The following is a 23,325-nucleotide window of genomic DNA, read 5'->3' on the forward strand; positions in this document are numbered from 1 at the left end:
TCCTTTTTTTTTATAGTCTCTTAGGTATAAACTATAGAACAAATGAATTAGGGGCAATAGTGACTTTTGGAGGGTAAACATAATTAACCCTTTTTTATTGTTAAAGGTTACAGATGAGGCAATTTAAAAAGAACTGGAAATATGATTTAGATTCAGCCTTGAATGAAATAGAGGTATGACACTTATTTTTTTAAATGAATTGCTGGGATCTCTGAAAACCAGTAATAACAAACTTTGAATAGTGGGAAAAGTTTTTTAAATGCTGTTGTTATACAGAGAAAATGCTCAAGGAAAAGAAGTCTAGTATTTTTTAATACTTTGAAATGCAAACAATTTCTAGAGTTATGGACTCTTCTAGGAATAATTGTTCAGTTTCAAAATTAACATATTAAGGTATAATAATCTAAGGCTTATTAGCCTTTAATTTTTGTCGCTGGACAGACTCCGTGCACAAGAAGGTTGGCTTTCTTGTCATAATGCACAGATGGCTGCAGTATGTGAAATGATAGTGGAAAGCCACGGTCAGGGTGCCCTCTCCAGGCATTTGGAATATAAAAAATAGAGAACTTTCAGGATGATTTTGCTGTTTAGTTTAAGATCATTTTTGTACTCATCTAGTAATTGCTGGTCTAAATTAGCATTTATATCCTGAAATAATCTTTTTTTGGTGTGGAAAACTATTTCTTTGTTTACAGTAGAAAATAATAAGATGGTAAGTTTACTGAAATTATAGTCCCTTTCATATAAGAAATGTAATGTCCAAAATGATATTTGGGCCCCAAATTATAAACGGGGCCAAATAATAGCAAAATGCAATCTCTAAAAGTAGTAAAATAATGCATTTCTGTAGAGACGGCTCAAATCATATAGCTAATCATCTGTTTTCCATAAAATCTGTCTCCGCTGTCTAGTTCAGATTCGGGGGTGACATCATTAAGTACATTAGGAAAAGATTATTAAAACAAACGTACATTGCCATCCAGAAATTACAGAGACTATGCTATAGTCAGAAACACAAATTGTACAATAGTAAGTTATTGATGGTGTAACAATGTTAGTAAGTTTATAAGATCTACAGAGATTGTGTTATTAATTTCTATATATCTAATGCCTACATGTGCCTATTCCATAATGTTTTTATAAATGACATCTTTCTTTCTTTTTTCTTGTTTTGTCTCTAATAATTCTGATAGCATTGTAAAGAAAAAGGTGACTGGACCAAACTGGGAAATTTATACATTAACATAAAAATGGGCTGTGAAAACTTTGCAGATTTCCAGAGATTTTGTGCATGTATTGCTGAAACACTAACAAAAGACTGTAAAGAAGAGAGACCAGGTGTTCCATTTTGTCAGTTTGCTGAAACAGGTAAAATGTCACTGTTTAGGTCTATGTATTGTGTGTATTAGGGTGGTGCAGTGTTTTACCTGGAATGTAAAGCTCTTAGTATTTTCCATGTTGGGGATAAGTTAATATCGCAGATTTCAGATACTTCTCCTTCTCTTTATAAGTCTTTCATCTTTTTATTATCAAGTTAGATTATAATGATATAAGGTCAAGAATTGTTTTAATACCTCATGTTTCATGTTATTTGTATTTTCATTTAGATTGGTAAAACTATTGCTAGCAAATTATACTGGAGCTCTTGAATTATTGAATCATTAAAGTTGTTACTACCTTCACTACTACAAGTCAACAAAATTCATATGTTTTTGAGACTTTTTTTTTTTTTTTTGCATGAGCTCTTCACTGCTATATTTTTTATCAGAGGTCAGCAAACCTTTTCTGCAAAGGGCCAGGAGTAAATATTTTCGGCTTCACATAATCACATATGATCACACAATCATATAGTTTTCTTTTCCTTTCAAACAACCCTTTAAAAATAGGGGAACCATTCTTAGCTCACAAGCTATACAAAAACAGGCCACAGGCCAGGTTTGTCCTGTAGGCTGTGGTTTGTTTGCCAACACCTGGTCTATGTTCTAGTATCAATAATTTCATATTAATTTGCCTTTGCTGCCATTTTAAATGACTTTTTCACTTTTTTCCATATTCCTACTTTGTGTTTCAGTTAGCAAAGATCCACAAAATAGTGAAGTAGATAAAACTTTGCTGGGAAGAATCGGAATCAGTGCTATGTACTTCTATCACAAGCTGTTGCAGTGGTCCAAGGTATGTCATTAAATTTTTGTTTGGGCTTGGTACAGAGAGTGTTAATTTAAAAATTTTTTTAACAGAATATAGTTAACCCTGCAAATTAGAAATTTGCTAATAATTGTTATAAGTGGCAAAATGAGTCCCAGACTAGGAAGGTAGTGTATTCGGCAAGTGTGGAAAGGCAGTAGCATGAGACTGGCTATCCTGAAGAAGTATCGGAAGTATGCTAAGTATCATATTTATTTGAAGCAACTTTCAATACAGACTTTTGCTACCTCTTAAGTATTGATAACATCATAATTTTGCAGAAGTTCCAGACACTTTTTTAAGATTAACCCAGGGAACTCACAATTAACAGAACTCCTTAAAAATCACCTCCTAGAATGCTCTGGAACACTATATACCATATATCTTGATATCTGCCTTTGAGGTTTAGCTCACCATAGAAGTGGTCTAGTTCTTCTGGACCATACTGAACTACCATTCTTTAGATTTCCCTGCAGTATAGATTCAATAAAGTGAAATAAAATAGAGGACAGGAAAATCTAAAATAGGAAGGACATGCTGAGGGATGAATGGAGCAGTTGAGAGTGTGGTCAGTACTGAATCAGCTATTACAATGTATCTTTTGTTATTTCCTTCTTATAAAAAGGTTATTTCATAACTGAATATGTTCAATAACATTTAAGTACATGGTCACTCATACATATATAAATTCATGGATTTTTTTTTTTACTAAAAAAAAAAAAAAACAACAGCAATGGAATCCTTGTACATAAGGTCTCCAGTCTCCAAGGTCTTCAAGAGGTTAGCATTCACTGTGCAGTAGGCCTGGGATGGGCAGAATATGCCTTGTCCCTGATCTCACAGTCTAGCTTAAGGTTCATCATAGCATTAATTTCTTGGATATTTAATGCTTGAGAAATTGAGGACTACATAAACTATTTTTGACAAAGATTGATTTTGCTGAAATTTTAGGGTATATTTTAATTTTATTTGTTGTGATTATTTCTTAAGAGGCTGGTGAGTTTGTGCCTATATTGTAATTTAAAATTTTTGCTATCTTATTTGGAATGAATATTTTATTTTACTTAGTATGATTTTTTTTAGTGAAACCTATTCCTTTTGAACACAAAAGTAAAACCACTGAAATTAAGCTAGAGCTATCTCCTTAAAAATGCATTCATTTCTGTAATCAACTTAAAAGTACCTTGACATCACAATATGCATCTGACTCAAATAGTATAGAATATAATATAAAACCACAAACTAAGGGCCCAGTCTGACCCACAGCCTGTTTTTGTACATCTCAAGAGCTGAGAATGTTTTTTACATTTTTAAAGAGCTAGAAAATAAAAACAGCAACAACCAAAAAGAATGTGCAGCTGACCAAATGTGGCCTGTAGAGCCTAAGTGTTTACTATCTGGCTAATCTTAGAAAAGGTTTGCTGACCCCTTATATAAAATAATACTATATATGTCTAATTTCTGATGTCCAAACTGGAGAGAATCTTTATGTAGACTATGTGAAATAATTAGTCTGTTGAATCAAAAAAACAATTTTCAGCCAGCAGTTTATTCTTTTCTTTTCCCCACTATCATTATGGAAATTTGACAAAACATTATCTTGATTTTCACTGTCTCTCCCTCTTGGCTCCTAGGGTAATCAACAGAAGTACCAAAATGTATAGTTAGTAGTTTTCCACATTAGGGCAAGAAATCCTTTTTCCAAATGAAATCTTTAGGGGAAGCACAAGTATAAAAACACTTGAAAAGGTGGGTCAGCAGGGTGAGGGTTAATATGAGGCAAAGCCCTGCTTCCTCCCCTTCCCTGTCTGTCTCTGTGGCTAAGCAGGAGGGAGCCTAAGGAAAGAGTCTTTTGAGAACCATCTGTCTAGAAGGATGATTCAAATTGGATAATTGACTTCTGTATAATTACTGATGTTATTTATATCTCTGTGATACTCTGAATGATAATTAGTGTTCTTTATTTTTACTCTAGGGAAGGAAAGTCTTAGATAAACTATATGAATTAAAAATACATTTTACAAGTTTAAAGGGACTTACAGGGCCCGAGAAGCTAGCACCAAGATGTCAAATTGTGAATATTGCAGCAGAAATTTTTCTAAAAAGTGGAAGCCTAGATGGTGCCATTTGGGTATTGAGGGGTAAGTTATGATATATGCAAGCATAACATAATTTGTTGTTATAAATTCTTGTGCAATTACCTTACATTGATGTTGAATTGTGGGTGGTAATTTGGCCTAGTAAACCTTAGTGATCATGTAGGTAGGTAGGTGGTTATTGTGTAAAATGGAAGGAGAAAGTTAACCTCATTTTTTTTTTTAAGATTTTATTTATTTATTTAAGAGACAGCGAGAGAAAGCACGATCTGGGGGCAGGGGCAGTGGGGACAGGAAGAAGCAGAGCAGGGAGCCAGATGCGGGACTTGATCCCAGGACCCTGGGATCACTACCTGAGCCAAAGGCAGACGCTTAACCAACTGAGCCACCCAGGCACCCAAAAGTTAACCTTACTTTAAAGAAAAAATTGTATGACCTTTTATTGAAAAGCTAGTTCTTACTTTGGCCTAGGGACCATACAAAAATGCTTTACCTGGATTATCTCAGTTCATCTTCATAGAAACCCTCTGAGTTTAGAATTAGTACAACCCCCCCTTTTTTTTTGATAAAAAATGTCACAGACATCAAGCAACTCGCCAAAAATGACATAACAAGTAAGATGTAGAGGCTAGATTCAAACCCAGACAGTCCAGCTTCAGAGCCCAGGCATCAGTTGCTATCTGAGATAGGGAAATCCCTATTGTAATCTGCATAAACTCTTATCTTTGTATATACAGTCAAACATGACTTCAAACCAAGACAAGTAAAGCTTCCTTCCCTAGTAAGTCAATCCATCTAGCAGAAATTACAATGAAATTAAGTCAGCAGAAGCACCTAAGATTAGTTTGCTATGAGGTAAATAAAAATTTAGAGAGCACACTGGTAACACAGCATGCTATCTACTGGTAGCTCTGGCTACTTGAACCATCAGGCAGACTTTATTTGATAAAATGGGATAACAACAGAGAAACCTCAAGAATCTCTGGGTTTCTACATCAAAAACTAATGATGTAATGTATGGTGATTAACATAACAATAAAAAATAAAAAGAATCTCTGGGTTTAGGTGGGAAGACGGAATATACACACAAGTAAAGCAAATAGATAACCTTTACACTGACACACAAACACACATACCAGCACACATACATATTCATATACATATGAATATATAATTAACATATATTATTTATATGGAATCATTACATATATATAATACTTTGTTCAGGGCTGAGAGTATAGGGAATACAGAGGTTGTGAATGGACTTCAGGATCAAAAACTTCGAAAAGTTTTTCTTCAACTTAACAAACATAGCCAGTGAAGTTTACTAGGTGGAGAAGAGTAACCAAAATACAAAAATAGAAATTAGCTAAATGTAAGCCAGGCTTTCTTTGTTAGAAAGAAGAGATGTGGCAAGAAATGGAAAGGTTAAAATAGTTGATAAAAATGAGCTTGAGGCACCTTGTGACAGGAAACTTCAGCCTAAAATTTCTGGCAAAACTAGTCTTTCTCAAACTAGAGCCTAAAGGAGAGTTTATGGGAGGGTATGGGATGGTCTATGGAGATTTTAAATTTTTACAATTTCAGTGTTATCTTTAAAAATTGTATAAGTTAAAAACACAGGATTCTCTTTTGCAGGGACCATTTCAATTGAAAGTCACTTTCATAAATAAAAATTTACTTCTTCAAAAGAAGGGCCCACAGAAGTATGCTTACTTCTTCCCAGAATTTTTTTTTCTTTTTTGGTGTTTCAAAATCAGGGTTTTTGTTTGTTTGTTTTGCTTTTTTTAAATTTTTTTATTATATTCAATTAGCCAACATATAATACATCACTAGTTTTTGATGTAGTGTTCAATGATCCATTAGTTGCATATAACACCCAGTGTTCATCACCACACGTGCCCTCTTTAATAATAGCCATCACCCAGTTACCCCATCCTCCCACCCCCCTCCCTTCTGTAACCCTCAGTTTGGCTCCCGGATTCCAGAGTCTCTCCTGCTTTGTCTCCCTCTCTGATTTCTTTCCAGTTTTCCCTCCCTTCCCCTGTGGTCCTCCACATGATTCCTTACGTTCCACATATGAGTGAAACCATATCCTAATTTTCCTTCTCTGATTAACTTAATTTCACTTAACATAATCCTGTCCAGTTCCATCCATGTCAGTGCAAATGGTAGGTATTCATCCTTTCTGATGGCTGAGTAATATTCCATTGTATGTATATACCACCTCTATTCATCTGTTGAAGGACATCTCGGCTCCTTCCACAGTTTGGCTATTGTGGACATTGCTGCTATAAACACTGGGGTGAATATGCCCCTTCTTTTAACTACATCTGTATCTTTGGGGTAAATACCTAATAGTGCAATTGCTGGATCTTAGGGTAGCTCTGTTTTTAATGTTTTGAGGAAGCTCCTGTTTCCCAGAATGGCTATACCAACTTGCATTCCCACCAACAGTGTAAGAGGGTTACCCTTTCTCCACATCCTCACCAACATTTGGGTTTCCTGTTTTGTTATTTTTTGTCATTCTAACTGGTATAAGGTGGTATCTCATTGTGGTTTTGATATGTATTTCCCAGATAGCTAGTGAGGTTGAACATTTTTTCATGTGCCTGTTAACTATTTGTATGTCTTCTTTGGAGAAGTGTCCATTCATGTCTTCTGCCCATTTCTTGACTGGATTATTTGTTTTTTGGGTGTTGAGTTTGAGAAGTTCTTTATAGATCTGGGATACCAGCCCTTTATCCATAATTTCAATTGCAAATATCTTCTCCCATTCCATGGGTTGCCTCTTTGTTTTGTTGACTGTTTCCTTTGCTGTGCAGAAACTTTTTATCTTGATGAAGTCCCAAAAGTTCATGTTCACTTTTGTTTCCCTTGCCTTTAGAGGCATGTCTTGAAAGAAGTCGCTGTGGCTGATGTCAAAGAGGTTACTGCCTATGTTCTCCTCTAGGATTTGGATGGATTCCTCTCTCACATTGAGGTTTTTCATCCATTCTGAGTTTATCTTTGTGTGTGGTGTAAGAGAATGGTCCAGTTTCATTCTTCTGCATGTAGCTCTCCAATTTTCCCAGCACCATTTGTTGAAGAAACGGTCTTTTTTCCATTGGATATTTTTTCCTGCTTTGTTGAAGATTAGTTGACGATAGAGTTGAGGGTCCATTTCTGGGGTCTCTGTTCTGTTCCATTGATCTATGTGTCTGTTTTTGTACCAATACCATGCTGTCTTGATGATCGCAGCTTTGTAATATAGCTTGAAGTCAGGCATTGTGATGCCCCAGCTTTGGCTTTCTTTTTCAAGGATCCCCTGGCGATTTCAGGTCTTTTCTGGTTCCATACAAATTTTAGGATTGTTTGTTCCAGCTCTGTGAAAAATGTCGATGGTATTTTGATAGGGATCGCATTGAAAGTGAAGATTGCTTTGGGCAGCATAGATATTTTCACAATGTTTATTCTTCCAATCCATGAGCATGGAATGTTTTTCCATCTCTTTGTGTCTTCCTCAGTTTCTTTCATAAGTGTTCTGTAGTTTCTAGAGTATAGATCCTTTACCTCTTTGGTTAGGTTTATTCTTAGGTATCTTATGGGCTTTGGTGCTATTGTAAGTGGAATCGATTCCTTAATTCCTCTTTCTTTAGTCACATTGTGTGTATAGAAAAGCCACTGATTTCTGTGCGTTGATTTTGTATCCTGCTATGTTGCTGAATTGCTGCATGAGTTCTAGTAATTTGGCAGTGGAGTCTTTTGGGTTTTCCACATAAAGTATCATGTCATCTGCAAAGAGAGAGAGTTTGACTTCTTCTTTGCCCATTTGAATGCCTTTTACTTCTTTTTGTTGTCTGACTGTTGAGGCTAGGACTTCTAGTACTATGTTGAACAAAGTGGTGAGAGTGGGCATCCCTGTTGTGTTCCTGACCTTAAGGGAAAAGCTCTGTTTTCCCCATTGAGAATGGTATTTGCTGTGGGCTTTTTGTAAATGGCTTTTATGATATTGAGGTACATTCCCTCTGTCCCTATACTTTGAAGAGTTTTAATCAGGAGAGGACGCTGTATTTTGTCAAATGCTTTTTCTGCATCAATTCAGTGGGTCATATGGGTCTTTGTTTGGTTTGGGGATCAGGGTAGTTCTGGCCTTATAGAATGAGTTTGGAAGTTTTCCTTCCATTTCAATTTTTTGGAACAGCTTCAGTAGAATAGGTATGATTTCTTCTTTCAGTGTTTGGGAGAATTCCCCTGGGAAGCCATCTGGCCCTGGACTCTTGTTTTCTGGGAGGTTTTTGATTACTGCTTCAATTTCCTTGCTGGTATGTTCAGATTGTCTATTTCTTCCTGTTTCAGTCTTGGTAGTTTATAAATGTCCAGAAATGCATCCATTTCTTCCAGATTACCTAGTTTGTTGGCATATAGCTGCTGGTAATAAGTTCTAATAATTGTCTCTATTTCTTTGGTATTGGTCGCGATTTCTCCCCTTTCGTTCATGGTTTTATTAATTTGGGTCCTTTCTCTTTTCTTTTGCAAAAGTCTAGCCAGACTTTTATTGATCTTATTAATTCTTTCAAAGAACTAGCTTCTAGTTCTGTTGATCTGTTTTGTTCTTCTAGTTTCTGTTTCATTGAATTCTGCTCTAATCTTTATTATTTCTCTTCTCCTGCTTGGTTTAGGCTTTATTTGCTGTTCTTTCTCCAGATCCTTTAGGTGTAAGGTTAGCTTGTGCATTTGGAATTTTTCTAATTTTTAGAGAGGGGCTTGGATGACTATGTACTTCCCTCTAAGGACTGCTTTTGCAGTATCCCACAGGTTCTGAACCAATGTCTTTTCATTTTCTTGGTTTGCATGAATTGTTTAAGTTCCTCTTTAATTTCCTGATTGACCCATTCATTCTTTAGCAGGATGCTTTTTTTTTTTTTAAGATTTGATTTATTTACTTGACAGAGAGAGGCACAGCGAGAGAGGGAACACAGGCAGGGGGAGTGGGAGAGGGAGAAGCAGGCCTCCTGCTGAGCAGGGAGCCCAATTTGGGGCTCCATCCCAGGACCCTGGGATCATGACCTAAACTGAAGGCAGACGCTTAAGGACTGAGCCATCCAGGCACCCCGGCAGGATGCTTTTTAACCTCCAAGTGTTTGCGTTCCTTCCTAATTTTTCTTTGTGGTTGAGTTCCGATTTCAATGCATTGTGGTCTGAAAATATTCAGGAAATAATCTCAGTCTTTTGGTGTCAGTTGAGACCTGATTTGTGACCCAGTTTGTGATCTCTTCTGGAGAAAGTTCCATGTGCACTGGAGAAGAATGAGTATTCTGTTGTTTTAGGATGGAATGTTCTGTATATATCTATGAAGCCTGTCTGGTCCAAGGTGTCCTTCAAAGCTCTTGTTTCTTTTTTGATCTTCTGCTGAAATGATCTGTCTGTTGCTGTGAGTGGAGTGTTGAAGTCTCCTACTATTAATGTATTATTATCAATATGATTCTTTATTTGGTTTAATAGTTGGTTTATGTAGTTGGCTGCTTACATGTTGGGGGCATGGGTATTTACAATTGTTAGATTTTCTTGTTGGATAGACCCTTTAAGTATGATATAGTGTCCCTCTACATCTCTTTGGTTTAAAATCTAATTTGTTAGGGGGTGCCTGAGTGGCTCAGCCATTAAGCGTCTGCCTTTGGCTTGGGTCCTGATCCTGGGGTCCTGGGATCGAGTCCCTCATCAGGCTCCCTGCTTAGTGGGAAGCCTGCTTCTCCCTCTCCCACTCCCCCTGCTCATGTTCCCTCTCTCGCTGTGTCTCTCTCTGTCAGATAAATAAATAAAATCTTTAAAAAAATAAATAAGAAATAAAATCTAATTTGTTTGGTATGAGAATTGCTACCCCAACTTCTTTTTGAGGTCTGTTGGCATGATAAATGGTTCTCCACCCCTTCACTGTCAATCTGGCGGTATCTTTAGGTTCAAAATGAGTCTCATAGAGACAGCATATGGATGGGTCCTGCTTTTTTATCCAATCTGAAACCCTGTGCCATTTTATGGGAGCATTCAGCCCATTCATTGAGAGTAACTATTGAAAGATATGAATTTAGTGCCATCATATTGCCTGTTTCTATAGAGTCCCTGTTTCTATAGATTGTCCCTGTAAATTCCTGATCTATATTACTCTTAGGTTCTTTCCTCTTTTATTTTTTTTTAAAGATTTTATTTATTTATTCATGAGAGAGAGAGGCAGAGGGAGAAGCAGGCTCCCAAGGAGCAGGGAGCCCCACACGGGACTCGATCCCAGGACCCTGGGATCACGACCTGAGCCGAAGGCAGACTCTTAACCATCTGAGCCACCCAGGCACCCTCTTTCTTCTTTTATAGAATCCCCTTTAATATTTCTTGCAGGGCTGGCTTGGTGGTCACATATTCTTTCAGTTTTTGCCAGTCCTGTCAGCTCTTCCTTTCTTCTTCCTTTCTGAATGACAGCCTTTCAGGATAAAGTATTCTGGGCTGCATGTTCTTCTCATTTAGTACCCTGCATATGTCTTGCCAGCGCTTTCTGGCTTTCCAGGTCTCTGTGGACAGGTCTGACGTTATTCTGATGTTCCTTCCTCCGTACTAAGGAATCTCTTCCCCCTAGCTACTCTCAGGGTAGCTTCCTTGGCTCTAAGATTTGCAAGCTTCACTATTATATGTCGGGGTGTTGATCTATTTTTATTGATTTGGGGAGGGGTCCTCACTGTGTCTTGGACACGAATGCTTGTTTCCTTCCCCAGATTAGGGAAGTTCTTAGCTATGATTTGCTCAAATATACCTTCTTGTACACTCTCTCCATTCCCTCAGGAATCCCAATAATTCTGACATTGGAGCATTTCATGGCATCATGGATCTAAGTCTGTTCTCATGGGTTACCAGCTGCCTATCCCTATGTTCTTCAGCTTCCTTGCTTTATATCAGCTTATCTTCTAGATCACTAATTCGTTCTTCTGCCTCATTTACCCTGGCTGTTAAGAGTATCCAGTTTAGACTGTATCTCATTCATAGCATTTTTTAATTTCAGCCTGATTAGATTCATTTCTGCCCTTAGAGAGTCTATATTGTCACTAATGCTTTTCTCAAGCCTAACTATTGACTTCATGATTGCTACCCTGAAGTTTATCTCTGACGTCTTGCTTATATCCATAGCCATTAGATCTGTGGCAGAGGACATTATCTCTGGTTCTTTTCTTTATTGGGAGTTCCTCCTCCTAGTCATTCTGTTGAGGGATGGTTGAGGGAATGTACAGAGTCCAAAATACCAACCACTACGTAAGCAAAATGCACCTTAGAAGAAATCTGAAGTGGTCGAAAACTACCACAGAGACGCCACCAAAGCCAAGATGATCCAAAACAATAAAGAAAGAAAGAAAAGAGAAAAAAAAATGAGTGGGTGGGGAGTGAGGAGGATGATTATAATCTCTCAGGGTGGACACAGCAGGGTGATCTGCCCGTTCCTGCTTGATTTTCAGTCTGTGTGTTAGAAGACACTATATCCCAAAATTGCAAAGAAATCAGAAATTATGTATATATCAAGATAAAATTGAATAGAATGAAAAACAGTTTAGTATGGGGCATAAATCTATAAAAACGTGAAAAAAAAGTGTCTTAAAAACATAGGTTGTGAAATAAGAATCTATTTGAAATAAGAGCAGGGTTAAAAAAAAAAGAAGAAGAAGAAAGAAGGAGAAGGGGGAGGGGGAGAGGAGGAGAGGAGAAGAGGAGAGAAGAAAGAAGAAGAAGAAGAAAGTAACACCCAATGCTCCATTCAGTATGTGCCCTCTACCCATCACCAGGCTAACCCATCCCCCCACCCCCTCCCCTCTAGAACCCTCAGTTTGTTTCTCAGAGTCCATAGTTTCTCAGGTTCATCTCCCCCTCCAATTCCCCCCTTCATTTATCCCTTCCTGCTATCTTTTTTATTTTTTAACTAATAATGTATTATTTGTTTCAAAGGTACAGGTCTGTGATTTAACAGTCTTACACAATTCACTGCGCTCACCATAGCGCATTCCCTCCCCAATGTCTATCACCCAGCCACGCCATCCCTCCCACCCCCACCACTCCAGCAACCCTCAGTTTGTTTCCTGAGATTAGGGAATTCCTTATATCAGTGAGATCCTATGATACATGTCTTTCTCTGATTGACTTATTTCGCTCAGCATAATACCCTCCATTTCCATCCACCTCATCACAAATGGCAAGATTTCATTTTTTTGATGGCTGCATGATATTCCATTGTGTGTGTGTGTGTGTGTGTGTGTGTGTGTGTGTGTATACACCCCATTTTCATTATCCATTCGTCTGTCGTTGGACATCATAGCTCTTTCCATTGTTTGGCTATTGTGGACATTGCTGCTATAAACATTGGGGTGCATGTACCCCTTTCGAACACTACATTTGTACCTTTAGAGTAAATACTAGGAGTGCAATTGCTGGGTCTTGTGGTAGCTCTATTTTCCACTTTTTGAGGAACCTCCATACTGTTTTCCAGAGTGGCTGCACCAGCTTGCATTCCCACCAACAGTGTAGGAGGGTTCCCCTTGCTCCACATCCCCGCCAACATCTGTCGTTTCCCGACTTGTTGATTTTAGCCATTCTGACTGGTGTGAGGTGGTATCTCATTGAGGTTTCGATTTGGATTTCCCTGATGTCGAGCGATATTGAGCACTTTTTCATCTGTTTGTTGGCCATTTGGATGTCTTCTTTGGAAAAATGTCTGTTCATGTCTTCTGCCCATTTCTTGATTGGATCATTTGTTCTTTGGGTGTTCAGTCTGATAAGTTCTTTATACATTTTGGATACTAGCCCTTTATCTGATATGTCATTTCCAAATATCTTCTCCCATTCTGTCAGTTGTCGTTTGGTTTTGTTGACTATTTCTTTTGTTGTGCAAAAGCTTTTTATCTTGATGAAGTCCCAATAGTTCATTTTTGCCCTTGCTTCCCTTGCCTTTGGCAATGTTTCTAGGAAGAAGTTGCTGCAGCTGAGGTCAAAGAGGTTGCTGCCTGTGTTCTCCTTTAGGATTTTGATGGACTCCTGTCTCACACTTAGGTCTTTCAACCATTTGGAGTCTATTTTTGTGTGTGGTGTAAGGAAATGGTCCAGTTTCATTCTTCTGCATGTGGTTGTCCAATTTTCCTAACACCATTTATTGAAGAGACTGTCTTTTTTCCATTGGACACTCTTTCCTGCTTTTTTGAAGATTAGTTGACCATAAAGTTGAGGGACCATTTCTGGGGTCTCTGTTCTGTTCCATTGATCTAGGAGTCTGTTTTTGTGCCAGTACCGTACTGTCTTGATGATGACAGCTTTGTAATAGAGCTTGAAGTCCGGAATTGTGATGCCTCCAGCTTTGCTTTTCTTTTTCAACATTCTTCTGGCTATTCGGAGTCTTTTCTGGTTCCATACAAATCTTAGGATTATTTGTTCCATTTCTTTGAAAAAACTTGACGGTATTTTGATAGGGATTGCATTAAATGTGTAGATTGCTCGAGGTAGCATTGATATCTTCACAATATTTGTTCTCCCAGTCCATGAGCATGCAACATTTTTCCATTTCTTTGTGTCTTCCTCAATTTCTTTCATGAGTATTTTATAGTTTTCTGAGTACAGATTCTTTGCCTCTTTGGTTAGATTTATTCCTAGGTATCTTATGGTTTTGGGTGCAGTTGTAAACGGGATCAACTCCTTAATTTCTCTTTCTTCTGTCTTGTTGTTGTTGTATAGGAATGCCACTGATTTCTGTGCATTGATTTTATATCCTGCCACTTGACTGAATTCCTGTATGAGTTCTAGCAGTTTTGGGGTGGAGTCTTTTGGGTTTTCCACATAAAGTATGATATCATCTGCAAAGAGTGAGAGTTTGACTTCTTCTTTGCCCATTCAGTTGCCTTTTCTTTTCTTTTGTTGTGTGATTACTGAGGCTAGGACTTCTAATACTATGTTGAATAGCAGTGGTGATAGTGGACATTCCTACTGTGTTCCTGACCTTAGGGAAAAAGTTCTCAGTTTTTCCCCATTTAGAATGATACTCACTGTGGGCTTTTCATAAATGGCTTTTATGATATTGAGATATGTACCCTTTATCCCTATACTCTGAAGAGTTTTGATCAAGAAAGGATGCTGTACTTGGTCAAATGCTTTTTCTGCATCTATTAAGAGGATCATAGGGTTCTTGTTCTTTCTTTTATTAACATATTGTATCACATTGATTGATTTGCAGATGTTGAACCAACCTTGCAGCTCAGGGATAAATCCCACTTGGTCGTGGTGAATAATCCTTTTAATGTACTGGTGGATCCTATTGGCTAGTATTTTGGTGAGAATTTTTGCATCCATGTTCATCAAGGATATTGTTCCATAGTTCTCCTTTTTGATGGGGTCTTTGTCTGGTTTGGGGATCAAGGTAATGGTGGCCTCACAAAATGAGTTTGGAAGTTTTCCTTCCATTTCTATTTTTTGGAACAGTTTCAGTAGAATAGGTATTAATTCTTCTTGAAATGTGTGGTAGAATTGCCCTGGGAAGCCATCTGGCCCTGGGCTTTTTTTTGTTGGGAGATTTTTGATGACTGCTTCAATTTCCTTAGTGGTTATAGATCTGTTCAGGTTTTCTGTTTCTTCCTGGTTCAGTTTTGGTAGTTGATAGATCTCTAGGAATGCATCTGTTTCTTCCAGATGATCTAATTTGCGGGCATATACTTGCTCATAATATGTTCTTATAATTGTTTGTATTTCTTTGGTGTTGGTTGTGATCTCTCCTCTTTCATTCATGATTTTATTTGTTTGGGTCATTTCTCTTTCTTTTTGATAAGTCTGGCCAGGGGTTTATCAGTCTTATTAATTCTTTCAAAGAACCAGCTAACACAAATTTGATTTGTTTCATTGATCTGCTCTACTGTTCTTTCGGTTTCTATTTCATTGATTTCTGCTCTGAACTTTATTATTTCTCTTCTCCTGCTGGGTTTAGGCTTTATTTGCTGTTCTTTCTCCAGCTCCTTTAGGTGTAGGGTTAGGTTGTGTATTTGAGACCTTGTTTCTTGAGAAAGGCTTGTTTTGCTATATACTTTCCTCTTAGGACTGCCTTTGCTGTATCCCAAAGATTTTGAACAGTTGTGTTTTCATTTTCATTGGTTTCCATGAATTTTTTTAATTCTTCTTTAATTTCCTGGTTGACCCATTCATTCTTCAGTAGGATGCTCTTTAGCCTCCCTCTATTTGAGTTCTTACCGACTTTCCTCTTGTGATTGAGTTCTAGTTTCAAAGCATTGTGGTCTGAAAATATGCAGGGAATGACCCCAATCTTTGGGTACCAGTTGAGACCTGATTTGTGACCTAGGATGTGATCAATTCTGGAGAATGTTCCATGGCTCTAGAGAAGAATGTGTATTCTCTTGCTTGGGAATGGAATGTTCTGAATATATCTGTGAAGTCCATTTGATCCAGTGTGTCATTTAAAGTCTTTATTTCCTTGTTATCTTTTGCTTAGATGATCTGTGCAATTTAGTGAGGGGGGTGTTAGGGTCCCCTAGTATTATTGTATTGTTGTCAATGTGTTTCTTTGCTTTTGTTATTAATTGGCTTATGGTTTTCCACCTCCTCACTTTCAATCTGGGGGTGTCTTTGGGTCTAAAGTGAGTCTCTTGCAAACAGAATATCAATGGGTCTTATTTTTTTATGCAGTCAGATACCCTGTGTCTTTTGATTTGGGGTATTTGGTCCATTTACATTCAGAGTAACTATCGAAAGATATGAATTTAGTGCCATTGTATTGCCTGTAAGGTTACTGTTACTGTGTATTGTCTGTGTTTCTTTCTGGTCTATGTTACTTTTAGGCTCTCTCTTTGCTTAGAGGACCCCTTTCAGTGTTTCTTGTAGGGCTAGTTTTGTGTTTGCAAATTCCTTTAGTTTTTGTTTGTCCTGGAAGCTTTTTATCTCTCCTTCTATTTTCAATGACAGCCTAGCTGGATATAGTATTCTTGGCTGCATATTTTTCTCATTTAGTGCTCCGAATATATCACGCCAGTCCTTTCTGGCCTTCCAGGTCTCTGTGCTAGGTCTTTGCCAATCCTATGTTTCTACCATCATAGGTTACAGATCTCTTGGGAGACCAAGCTGCTTTCAGGATTTTCTCTTTGTCTCTGAGACTCGTAAGTTGTACTATTAGATGTCGGGTGTTGACCTATTTTTATTGATTTTGATGGCTGTTCTCTGTGCCTGCTGGATTTTGATGCCTGTCTCCTTCCCCAAATTAGGGAAGTCCTCTGCCATAATTTGCTTCAATATACCCTCTGCCCCTGTCTCTTTTTCTTCTTCTTCTGGGATCCCAAGTATTCTAATATTGTTTCGTCTTATGGTATCACTTAACTCTCGAATTCTGCCCTCATGATCCAGTAGTTGTTTATCTCTCTTTCTCAGCTTCTTTATTTTCCATCATTTGGTCTTCTGTATCACTAATTCTCTCTTCTGCCTCATTTATCCTAGCAGTTAGAGCCTCCATTTTTTATTGCACCTCATTAATAGCCTTTTTGACTTCGACTTGGTTAGATTTTAGTTCTTCTGTTTCTCCAGAAAGGGTTTCTGTAATATTTTCCATGCTTTTCTCAAGCCCAGCTAGTATCTTTAAAATCGTCATTCTGAACTCTAGTTCTGAGATCTTACTAATGTCCATATTGATTAGGTCCCTGGCAGTCGGTACTGCCTCTTGTTCTTTTTTTTGAGGTGATTTTTTCCATCTTGTCATTTTATCCAGGGGACAATTGATGAATGAGAGAACAAAATGCTAACAGGGTAACAGTGTCCCCAGAGAAATATGCACTAAACAAATCAGAAGAGACCTGAAACTGGGGGAAGACAAAGAGAAAGAAATAAAAAATTAAAAAAAAGGAAAAAGAGAAAGATAAAAACAAACAAACAAAAAACAGAATATGAGCAGATATGATCAGGGTGGTGCATAGATCAGTGCCACACACTAGATTTTGGGCGTTTTGGTCTGTTAGAAGATAGTGCCTCCCAAAATTTTAAAGAAAGGAAAACTTATATATGCGCAAAAATAGGGGTCAATGCGATGAAGGGATGGGATATGACTGTAAAGATGAAAATTATAAAAGATTTTATAAAAGGAATTGATAAGAAGTTGGTTGAAAAAAGAAGAGGATTTAAAAAAATAAAAGGGAGAGAATGTGATCAGGCAGGAGACAAGAACAAAGCCATACACTAGAGATTTAGGGTATATCTTGGTCTGTTAGAAGAAACTGTATCCCAATATTTTAAAGAGAGAACAACTTTTATATATACCAAAAATAAGGTTAACCATTATGAAGGAATAAAATATGACTCTAAAAATGAAAAATCAAAAAGATTTTTTTAAAAAGGGATTGATAAGTTGTTGGTTCAAAAAGGAAAATAGAAAAATTAAAAAGCAAAAGAAAATTAAATTAACTTCAAAAGACTAAAGAATTATGGGAAAAAAGCCATGAATTCTGTGTGCAGTATTCCCCTAGTGCTGGAGTTCTGCTGTTCTCATTGATTGGTAAACTTGGTCTTGGCTGGATGTTCTTGCTGATCTTCTGGGGGAGGGCCCTGTTGCCATGGTTCTCAAATGTCTTTGCCGGAGGTGGAACTGCCCTGCCCTTGCCAGGGTCAGCTAAGTAATGTGCTCAGGTGCCCTCTCATAGCTTTTTCACCCTGCAAGGTTTCCCTACAGCTTTGGAGGACGAGAGTGAAAATGGCAGCCTCCCAATCTCCTACCCGGAGGAGCTGAGAACTCAGGGCCCCACTCCTCAGTGAGCCCCCAGAGAAAAGCAATCACTCTGTCTCCCTGGTCTCTGGCCTCACTCCATGCTCACCCAGCCTGTTACCAAGGCTTTCTGTCTCTGGCACCCGACCCTGTGTGGAGTCTCCAAACCCAGCAGATTCCTGCGGTGCGCCCCCGCACTGCTCCCCCCGGGGGGAGGACAGAGAGTCTCCCCGATCCGCCGCTTGTTGGGTCCCTGCTCAAAGTGTAGTGTCCCGACTGTGCCTGTGGATCCCGGTTTATGGCAACCCCAAGCTGAGAGGCCACTCCTTGGTTCCGTCTCTGCAGCCGGCTTCCCCGCTCTGATACCTGGGAGCTCTGCCGCACTCAGCACCCCCGGTCTTTCTGTGACCCCAAGGGCCCTGAGACCACACTGTCCCAGTGAGGGTTCCACCCCCCGCTTAGCCACTGGAGCGAGTCCCTCAGCAGAGCAGACTTCTAAAATTTCCGATTTTGTGCTCTGCTGCTCTATCACTTACCAGAAGCAGCCGATGGAGGCCCCTCCCCCGCCATCTATCTGCCCAAATATCACTTCGGATTCACTTCTCTGCACGTCCTACCTTTCAGCAAGTGGTCACTTTTCTGTTCAGAGAGTTGTTGCTATTCTTTTCTTCGATTTCCTGTTGAGTTCGTAGGTGTTCAGAATGGTTTGATCCCTGTCTAGCTGAATTCCTGGGACCAGACGAAATTTAGATCTCCTACTCCTCCACCATCTTGCTCCTCCCCCCTACAGCTTTAGTTTTTGATGTAGTGTTCCATGATTCATTGTTTGTGTATAACACCCAGTGCTCCATTCAATATGTGCTCTACCCATCACCAGGCTAACCCATCCTCTCACCCCCCTCCCCTCTAGAATCCTCATTTTGTTTCTCAGAGTCCATAGTCTCTCATGGTTCATCTCCCACTCTGATCCTCCCCTTCATTTATCCCTTCCTACTATCTTTTTTTTTTTAACATATAATGTATTTTTTGTTTCAGAGGTACAGGTCTGTGATTCATCAGTCTTACACAATTCACAGCACTCACCATAGCACGTACCCTCCCCAATGTCTATCATCCAGCCACCCCATCCCTCCTACCCCCCGCCACTCCAGCAACCCTCAGTTCCCTGAGATTTAGAATTCCTCATATTAGTGAGATCATATGATAATGTCTTTGATTGACTTATTTCACTTAGCCTAATACCTAGTTCTATCCATGTCATTGCAAATGGCAAGATTTCGTTTTTTTGATGGCTGCATAATATTCCATTTTATATATACACTACATCTTCTTTATCCGTTCATCTGTTGATGGACAGCTTGGCTCTTTCCATAATTTGGCTATTGTGGACATTACTGCTATAAACATTGGGGTGCACATACCCCTTCAGATCTCTACATTTATATCTTTGGGTTAAATACCCAGTAATGCAATTGCTGGGTCGTACGGTAGCTCTCTTTTCAACTTTTTGAGAAACTTCCATTCTGTTTTCCAGAGTAGCTGGTGCAAGCTGTTCTATATCTCCCCTAGGATGTTAGCCCGCATTTTCTAGTCCTTTTCAGGCTGGTCATGCAGAGGTCAGTCTCCCTACCCCCTCGGCTCTCAGTTTATGGTGCCCAGAGCTGAAATTCCCCTCTAGGCTCACTGACCATAACCAATGTCCCTGCTCCACTGCTTGGCACTCTATCAGTTCAGGCTCCCCCGTTCTTTCTGAGTCTCCTGTAATCCTGAGTCCACAATGATCTACTTAAAATTCTGCCCTTATTTGCCCCCTGTGCCCTCTTCAGAATGGGGTGACTCTCACCAGAGTAGATTGCTTGTGGAGGCTCCCTCCCCCCTCCACTTATCTTCGGATATTTCCCCTGAAGATTCAAGGTTCTGCACCTCCTACCTTGCAAAAAGTTGTTGTTTTTCTGCTTGTGGAGATCCAGATGAATCTTACATCTCAGGTTGAATTCATGTGTGTTCAGAATGGTCTTATTGATATCCAGCTAAATTTGAAGGAGCAGATGAAATGAGGTCCCCTTCTCTGCTACTATCTTGCCCCCTCCCCCAGAATGGTTTTGTTCTTAAAAGCATTCTGCAGTAAACAGACCTTTCTTAAGAAAGGAAATACAAAGATCTCTATCTCATTTGTAGTACGTGTGAGTAATACTCATAATAAGAGAAATACATATTAAAATTACAAAACACCTATCAGACTAGCAAAATAAGAGTTTAATGATATGCTTTTCCTGAGAGTATAGGGAAACAGCCATTCATATACATTGTCTTTAGGGGTTTTGGGCTAAATATCTGTCACAATTTAAGAGTGAATATTTCCTTTTATATATCATCTTTATTCCTAGGAATTTCTCCTACAAACACAAGGGTATGTACTGTAAGTTATCCAGAATCTTTTTTTTTTTTTTTACCATCAACAGTGATAACAAAGGATTCATATAATTTAAATGTCCATTAAGAGAGTACCAGTTGATTAACTGTGTGATAGCCATATGATGGAGTAGAATGAGGCAGACCTACAGATACTCATTTGGAATGATCTCCAGGATCTATTGCCAGGTGAAAAAAGGAATGTGCAGACCAGTGTGTACAGTAACAAAAATAAATAATATGGATAAATACATATTTGCTTTTATACCCTTAAAATATTTGTAGAAGGATGCATAAGAAATAAATGATTGTGGTTGCTTCTGGGAAGAGGAATTGAGTACTTGGAGGACAGGGATAAGTGGCAGATTAACTTTTTACATATGTTTTTTCTGTATTTTTTCCTTTTGGAAAAATATGCACTTATTACCTACTAAACTTTTTATAGAAGAATACATTAGTTATGTTTGAGAAATGCAGAATATTTTACACATTTTAGTGAGTGGCAGACTTTATGATGAGAAGAAATCTATTGTTTTGGAGTTTTAGTTTGACATTTAAAACTCTTTCTCAGGACTAGTAGCTTCTGTCTTGGCAATTGAACAATAAATTCCTGCCTTCTCCCCTACCAGCATAAAAAAGAGCCTTAAAACCATAATATATGTAATGATTGTTTGGAGGCTGAAGAATAAGTGTCTTAACCCTTTGAATATACATTTTGTAAAAAGTTATGCCATTTCTTGAGAAGCTGCCCTTGAACTTTAAATTTTATTGCCTTAATGTAAGTAACACATATTATCAAGAAATAAAATGTAGATAAGAAAAACTGATGATAGAAATTCCTTATGCAGCCCACCCAGAAAGACTGTTAACTGCTTTAATGTTACTATACATACTCTTTTTGTACCTTGCATTTTTTTTTTTCAGGGAACAGTCTTTCTATGGATATCTTTCTGTGAAAAAGAATAGTCTTCTACAACATCACTTACTGGGATGCATGGTTTTCTCTCTTATGAAGTAATATATATATTTATATAAATATAGATATATAAATAATGAAGTGATATATATATTTATATAAATATTTCTATGGATCCACTTTTCTTGGTCTAGTTTGTTTTCAGATGTCTCTGAAAAACAATAATCCCTGCTAAACATCCCTGCTAATATTACATTCTTAGGATAAATTCTGATGGTATTGCTAGGTAGATTTGCCCTTACTCCCATTCAGATTTGCGTCAAGTTATTTTAAGTTTATTAAAAAGCCTCCCTTTGTAAGAAAATCCTAGAGAACTATTGCATAGGTATTTCTTCTATACAGACATTGTCCTTTTAAGGAGTCATAGGTGTATATAAACAGTCCAAGTGTTAGTGCCCAATATTATGGTTTTTAGTTATCAGACAGACTGGTGCATTCCAGTTATACAAACCCTAATTTGGCTATCAGTACTTTCCATTCCAGGTCTTATCTCTTGGAATGGAATACAAAAGTACCCTACACCTTTAGAAAGGTTATAATAATTTTAGTCTTACCCGTGTATGAAGATGCATGTTATGAAACACCCTCCCCAGTATTATTTTTTGAATATTACTTTTCTTATCTCTTTGCTAGTTTGATAGGGGAAAAGTGATATTTACTGCTTTACTTTGCATTTAATTGCTTATTAGAAAATTTAACTCTTTCTCCTTTTTTTCCATTTGTACTTACTTTTTGTGAATTACTAGTTCGTGTTCTTGGTCTGTTTTCAGATTTTAGTCTTTCTCTTCATTATTGATTGAATGTATTTGCTATATACCAAAGCATTGTGCTAAGTGTGTTACTTGTGTCATCTCATTTAATCAATACTAGCCCCATGAGGTAGGTGAAAGTATCCCAAGATGAAGACACTGAGGTTCAGAGAGGATCACACAGCAAATAAGTATAGAGCAAGAATTCTAATCCAGGTCTGTCTGATTGCAAATCCATATTTTTAAGCCTTATACCAGTACTGTTATTTTCCTAGTCTTTCCTCTAAATGGGCTTTATAAAATTGCAACTAGGACCAAAGCACAAACCACATAAACAGACCTGGATCTAACTTAGCCAGCCACCTGAGGAAGATGGTGATTCCGATCTTGTTTTTATAAATCCAAGACAGTGATTTTCAAAGCTGACCATCAGAACACCCTGAAAGATTGTTAAAACACAAATTGCTTGGCCCATTCCCAGATTTTCTGATTCATTAAGTCTGGGATGGGTCCTGAGAATTTGCATTACTTAGAAGTTCTCAGATGTTGCTGATGCTGATGCTGGTCTGGGAACCTCACTTTGAATACCACTACCCTACAGCTCTCTCACATGGGGACTTCTCACACCTCCCCTTGTGTCCCTAAACCACACTTCGTCAAGTCATTCCCCTATAGGTATTACCATTTTTATTATGCATTACTTGTGGATTTTTTTCCTTTAACTATCTTTGCACCTTCCTAGGGAGGAAATGTATGGAGGAGTTTTTCATTTAGACTTTCTCCTAATTTTATTGAGATATAATTGACATACACTACTGTGTAAGTTTAAGGAGTATAGTATAATGGCATATATATTGTGAATTGATTAGTATAGTAAGTTTAGCTAATATCTATCATCTCATATAGATAAAAGAAAAAGAAAAAAATGTTTTTTTCCCTTGTGATGAGAACTCTTAGGATCTACTCTCAACAACTTTCCTGTATGTCATACAGCAGTGTTAACTATAGTCACCATGTTGTATATTACCTCCACAGTATTATAATTGGGAGTTTGTGCCTTTTGACCACCTTCATCCATTTCCCTACCCCCCACCTCTGGTAACCACAGATCTGATCTCTTTTTCTAGGAGTGTGTGTGTGTGTTTAAAGATTTTATTTATTTATGTGAGA

General features: G+C 38.0%; 1 protein-coding gene across 7 annotated transcripts in view; it reads left to right on the forward strand.

Moving 5' to 3' along the window:
- TOPAZ1 (testis and ovary specific TOPAZ 1) overlaps positions 1-23,325 on the forward strand; it is a 122,710-nt gene that overhangs the window by 82,645 nt on the left and 16,740 nt on the right. For all 7 annotated transcript variants that reach the window (XR_012381251.1, XM_025884982.2, XM_025884990.2 and 4 more), the window contains 4 exons: positions 107-173; positions 1,194-1,368; positions 2,072-2,172; positions 4,160-4,325. Coding sequence is in view for 6 of the 7 variants with exons in the window: in XM_025884982.2 (XP_025740767.1) it covers positions 107-173; positions 1,194-1,368; positions 2,072-2,172; positions 4,160-4,325 (509 nt within the window). In the remaining variant the exon portion in view is untranslated. The remainder of the gene's footprint in view (positions 1-106; positions 174-1,193; positions 1,369-2,071; positions 2,173-4,159; positions 4,326-23,325) is intronic.

This window comes from Callorhinus ursinus, unplaced genomic scaffold, assembly GCF_003265705.2.
Source record: "Callorhinus ursinus isolate GAN/ISIS: 27379988/994484 unplaced genomic scaffold, GSC_fseal_2.0 scaffold1, whole genome shotgun sequence".
NCBI lineage: Eukaryota > Metazoa > Chordata > Mammalia > Carnivora > Otariidae > Callorhinus > Callorhinus ursinus.